Source organism: Phaethon lepturus, unplaced genomic scaffold (genome assembly GCF_000687285.1).
Source record: "Phaethon lepturus isolate BGI_N335 unplaced genomic scaffold, ASM68728v1 scaffold9156, whole genome shotgun sequence".
Taxonomy (NCBI): domain Eukaryota; kingdom Metazoa; phylum Chordata; class Aves; order Phaethontiformes; family Phaethontidae; genus Phaethon; species Phaethon lepturus.
The window spans coordinates 42633-48819 of NW_010548285.1; the positions used below are offsets into that span (position 1 = coordinate 42633).

General features: G+C 41.1%; 1 protein-coding gene across 1 annotated transcript in view; it reads right to left on the reverse strand.

The window, feature by feature from the left end:
* LOC104622977 (chromosome unknown open reading frame, human C7orf50) overlaps window positions 1–5604 on the reverse strand; it is a 34128-nt gene extending 28524 nt beyond the window's left edge. The window contains exons 1-2 of the mRNA XM_010289914.1: window positions 5377–5604; window positions 5155–5247 (exon numbers count right to left, since the gene is read on the reverse strand). Of these exons, the coding sequence (XP_010288216.1) occupies window positions 5155–5247; window positions 5377–5604 (321 nt within the window). The remainder of the gene's footprint in view (window positions 1–5154; window positions 5248–5376) is intronic.
* Window positions 5605–6187: the final 583 nt, after the last annotated feature.

Consider the following 6187-nt stretch of genomic DNA (forward strand, 5'->3'; position numbering starts at 1 on the left):
ACCTGTTTGGGGAACCCATAACCGAAACCTGAATGCACAAGAAGATCAACTGCTTTATGGAGAGATTGGTTTATAATTTATAAACTGACAAATCTTTAGGGTTATATCAATTCATGTTAGTCAAGTGATTTCAAACGAAAATCCAGACATGGTGCTAAATAACATTATTCTTGTTGACATTCAAGCAAAGGATGGTCAAACAAGACAATACCTGAACACAATCTTATTTGCCAAAGACACCTGCTGAAGACTAAACGTTTGTTCAGTGTCAATTCATGTACTATATAAGTTTAGTCTGACTCATCTTTTCAACTTTCTGTTTTCAAAGACCAAAAAAGGGCAAAAAAGCAGAAATCAAGAGTACATGGGAGTGGGACAGTAAAGAGGCTTTTTTTGTTTAAAATACTTTTTAGCTACTTTTATGGAAAAGCCACCATTCAGGTGCAAACACACACAAAAAAAGCAACATATGTTGCATTTATATACAAGACATTTTATAACTCATGCTGAGGATAAAATAATATTTAGTGTGAAGGTAGGTACATAATTGTTGTACAGGAAACAACGTTTTCGTTTGGAAAGCCACCCTGGTACTTACTAGAACAACAATCCAGCCCCACAAAGCCCAGGAAAACACTGAGGGTGGTCATTTATAAAGTGTTTGTAAAAGATTACTACAGCAGCTGTCCAACAGCCGACACACTACAGTTAATCTTCTTTTAAAAATAATGTAATGAATTTGTTTACTTTTCTGTGAGCCATGAAGCTTTCAAATAAAGTGACTGTGGCACATCATTAGAGCCGGTCTGATAAAGAGGCCTCTGCTTCTTCGTACTTACAGTAAATGCATACGGCTGTACCTTCCCTTCCCCCCACATTCCTTGCATTATCAAAAAGCTTTTTATCCCGCTCCCCGACCGCTCCATTAAAAACAAAACAAGTTGCTCCCTCCCTGTAGGTCCCAAGGTAAATAACGAGCCCTAACAACGGCCGTTTCCAGCGCCGCAGTCGATGCGCCGCGGGCCGTCTGAAACAGGAGCGCTGGTCTCCCCGCGGGGCTGGTGCTGTCCGGGGCGCGGAAGAGTCGGGATTTACAGCTGGAGATACCTGCTGGTAGCCCCCAGCGTCATCCACGGAAAAGGGGATTCATCAGGCTTCTGCTCGGGCCTCCCGGCACACATACTGTGAAAGAGCTCACAACTTTACAGCTCAACCAACTTCTCTAGTTGCAACTAGATTTTTATCCATCCACGTCAACTTGATTAATCCAGTAGTACATACCACAACCTGTCCTGGACTGGTTTTAATTTGAAAGCCTCAAGTTTTATGTGCTTCATAAAATACCTGCGTTTGGTGGTATATTCTCCACTGAAGCTGAGGGTAGTTTTATCCCAATTTAACAAAAACAAAACAAAACAAACACCACAACTGAAAACAACCTTCCCCAAAACCTGTGACTCAGAAAAAAACAAAACCAAACCTTGCACTGGAATTTCAAGCCTAGCTGTATTTATTTTAACTTGGATGATCTCTGTTATGATACTCTACTGATGTATTTCTCCATTCTTTAAACCAACAGCCTTACTTTTTAATTCTGCCTTCCCTGAACCATTACTGTGACTGTTTTTCTGAAAGATGTGTCCAAAGTTTCTGAGCCATTTGGATTACGAGTTTTACTATTATGTCATTATTTAAATTTTTAAAACCCAACCAATGGGACTTCATTGTTTTGAGATCATAAATACTCCACATTGTCTCCTCCTGTATAAGTGAGATCACAATTTGTAGTGCTACAATTTAGTCTTAACTACAACATTGTAAAGTCCGTATTTGAGCATGTGAGACACTTGTTTATTGGTGTGATAAATTTAAACCATATGCATACAGAAAAACACAACACTTGCTTATTTGCAAAGCCTGCTGAGAGGTACCACCCCACCTTGGACCGTGGGCTCATTAGATCTCAATCTAAACAAGGTCAGGCTAGGTCAGTACACTCGAATGAATGACATTCAGAGGAGAGCCAGTGTTTTCTCATGATTAAGGAGGTGGGAGTCTTCCACTTGGAAACTTTCCAGAGGCCTGAAAAGGTGCTAAAAGGGATATTGCCACTGGATGCCATATTTTCAGTAAAAGACAGACCCCCAAATCTTTAGCACTTACATTCATAAAAAACCACTGTCATCATGTATGAAGACACGAGCTCAGACATCTTCAAGCAAATTCCCAAAGTTCATACTATACCATGTCCATCTGCATGCAAAGTGCTGTGACTGCCAATACTCTGCCTTTCATCAATGCCAGTCTCTACATTTCTGAACTGTATTTAAACACAGTAGTAGACTGTAAATAGTCGAAGACATCTGACTCAAAATATCTGGAGGCTTCAGCTGTTGCAGTTTTAGATACCAGTTAAAGTTTTCCATTATGCTTTGTAATCTGGAAATACGGCACAAATTTAAAACATTTTGTAAGTAATCTTTAGATTAGCTTACCCATCATAAAAGGGGAGCCATCTCAAACTGAAGTAAAGCATTTCATAGTGTAAAGCAGTCCTGCTAAGCAATTCAGAACAGAAGAAAATAACTATAACTGCAAGAGAAACTAGCAGAAAGATGTATCCAAGAGGATTTCTTGAAAATATATGACCCTTTTTCTGCAGCAGAAGTGGCAAAACCAAACAGGTGTAGTTTTTCAGAGTTTTTTCCAGTTGCATAAAAACTTACATTGACGGGGACTATAAACCCTAATAGCTGAGCAACCAGTACCAAGAGAGTATTAAGAGAGCACACTAACTGTATTGTGTTTCAGCAGAGCAGCAAGTGCATTTTTAAATTTGTTTCTAGATTTATAGTTACCCAACAGTCCTTGACTGCCTCATATTTGAGTAGAATTGAAGACGTCTTCTAAAGACTTCTGTTCCTCCTCCTCACTTGTCACTCTTTCAGGGACTCCTACATGTGCATCCCTATTTATCTTGTTGCAAGCATAGAATAAGGTTTACAGAGTCAGAAACTCTAAAGAATTCCCACGATGAACCAAATACTCATTTATTACAAATTTGCCTTTGGTATTCGCCTGTGTAGGTCTGAATTTCTGCCTGTTCAGGGGTTTGGCTTTGCTGCCAAACCTACAGCAGTAACCACAGACCAAGCCACAACACCAAATTTACTATTTATTAGTACCAGAGAATCCAGCTCCTCCAAAAGCCAATAGGGTTTTATCCTCTTCTACCAGCACAATAACACAAGTCTGTACAACAGCAAAGCAAGCAACATCAGAAATTCAGAAGAATAAATTGTAACTTTACTAACAGTGACAAACTTCTTAGAAGGGCGTCGTATTTTTGAACTCCAAAGAGAAAGATGGGGAACTGGATGATACCACTTCTTGCATAGTAGAAGCATTGTATCCCCTTGTTTGTTATTAAGCTCGTGTTATTTCATAACTTTTAATATAGAGGAATGTCAAAAGAGGCTTTGTTCACTGACCTAGAGCTGACGAGGAGCTACTGACCCGTCACGTAATGCCTTCTGCTTACAAGCAGCCTTTTGCCCCAAAAATACCCCGTGCATGGTATCAGCATGCAAAATGTTCTGTTTGTCTTACACAATACATATGAACCCAGATAAGTAAGTGGCCATCTGCCAGCTTAAAAACAAAAAGCAGAATCTATAAACACAGTTCAAAACCTACAAAGAAAGGCTGGCAAATCGTTAGATGCAAGGTTCATAAAAGAAAGATTGACGACTACCTGAGGCTTGCCAAATAACTGTGCTATAACTACAGCAATAGATTTTGTATAAAATATGCAATATGGCCATATTGGATTTAAATTAACTATTTTCTATCATTTAGCACCTTATGAAAGAAGTATGAACAGAAAGGGCATATGAAATTGCATTGCCATGCAGAAAGCAAATTTTGAATGAAAAGTAACATTTGCAGAAGCATACCTCCTTACATCATGTCTGTTGCATTTACAGAGGAAGTTGGGTTTTTTTAATGATACACTGCACAAAGAAAAAAATAATTTTTTTTCATGAAAGCTAGGAGTTTTTAGAATCTCAACTACTCGCAACAAAAACACTGGGAATAACTTACATTAAGTTGATTTGGAAACGTTTCTGTAGATGCAACCCAGCAGAAAAGCCTCAAACAAGTTCTGCAGGAAGCCAGATTTAAATAAGAACAAGCTTTTTATCTTTCTGATCCAGGAAAGGATTCTTTTAGTGGTCATGTAATTTTTTTTTTTTTTTAACAAAAAAAAAGCACCCTTGTGTACACAGCTATAGTATCTCACATGCAGAAGTGATCAGGTAGCACCCTAAATTTGCAGCTGTAATTTAGAGTAGATGAGAGTAGATGCAACTTCATTAGCTTGAAACCTGGCTTAATTTACAACTATGTGATCTTTATATGTTTTGTAGATTTACAGTGAATTCTGAAGAGCACATGAAGTATTATCATTAGGAACTGCTGAATCAGAAATCGGAAAATTTACTAAATTAAATGAAAGCATTTATAGGTACACAGAACAAAACGATTTACAGAACCTAGCTTGTTGAATTCCACTTTATAGATTGTTTGCTCCTATAAAATACATACTGTAGCAGATTAAGTTCTAAGGCATAAATAAGTACCACATTTTATTTCTCTTTTTTTCCACTAGTATCACAGTCCTGAATACAACAGAAATCTCTGAGACACCACCGCGCCTGCAGGCTCGGGGAATGCAGTTTTGCTTCATTTGCAACTACAGCACTGCCAGGAATTTTCACATATTTGTTGAAGGATTTTGCCTACTCTCTTACCCTTAATTAAACCACGTTAACCAATCGGGAGAAGATGGGATTAAAAAAAAAGGAAACCCCTCAGAAATCACTTGTATCCACATCCCTGTGGCTTACACACAGCCCTTTTAACCCCTCCCCAGAAACGCACAGAGGAATTTTAATAGAAGGCGCACGAGACTGTCGCAGCGCTCGTATGCATCGCCACCAAAGTCGTCCCCTTCAGGGGTGCCGACAGTTTCTTCCAAAGCTTAAAAAGGCTGTGGGCGGCGAGAGGAGGCAGAAGCAGAGCACAGGCTGTTTTGAAATCCTTGCTGGAGATTTTTTTTTTTTTTAATAAATAAATAAAACAACCCCAAACCACGAGCTCGATCTCCTCCAATGAAAGAGGTACCACAGGGTGTAGGCAGGTTGCCAGGCGAGCTCGGCAGCGTGACCGCACTGCATTGAGTTTCTTTAATGAAAGCCAGGAAAGAACACATTACACAGTGTTTCTTCTGAGAGCCAGCTAGCCTCCAGTGATTGAAATCAATAAAAACAGTCGGCAAGGGGCCCAGTGGGGGAAGAGAGAAATCTCCACTACGGCATTCAGTTTGCTTTCCACTTTCTCCCTCCCCCCTGAAGTTAAACTCTGAAGATCACCATGACAAGCTACTTCGCTTCCAGCGCTGGGAAGACGCTGGTGGGGATTTAAAGGAAGCGAGCGCTTTCCTTCGCCTCCCTGCCTTCGCTCTCTCCCCAGCGCGAAGGAAATGAAAGACTTGTTTGGAATTTGAATCCCGCCTGGAAAAACTTCATCGGACAAGTGCATCGTTCTGCATTTCAGGAAAGGGATGGAAATTACTGTCGGAGAATGCTAAACGAAAGGAAGAAAAGCAAGAATCTGACTCAGCCAGGGCCCACGTACAGGCTAGGATGTCCACCACGGCGGAGGGGACCTCTGAAGCTGCGGGAAGAACTGCAAGCAAGCGCCTGAGATTGGCACGATCCACATCCTAAAGCGGCCGAAACGTTAGGGAACACGTGACCAACACGCCGATCCAGGTAAGCAGAACCCGCTCTTAGCGATTCTCTGTACCGCGTCCAAAATCGGAGGGGGACCTTTCTGCTTCAGCCTCTGCAGATTGCCCCATGCCCTCCCTCGTTAACCCCAGGCAAGTTAACACTAAGCTTGTCCCGTCTGAAATTCATGTCAGGCCACTAATCCTCACTGAACTATAAAACATGCACAAAAGCCCTTTGTGTACTGTTTTTGCGTTGAATTAGCTAGTTGACAAGGTAGGACGGGGCCATTGCGTAAGTCCAGCCCCTCCAGGAGCTCACGCTCCCGGTCCAGGAGGGCCCGCTCGGCGTAAGGAAACACAACTGACGCTGCACACTGGAGCTGACTGTGA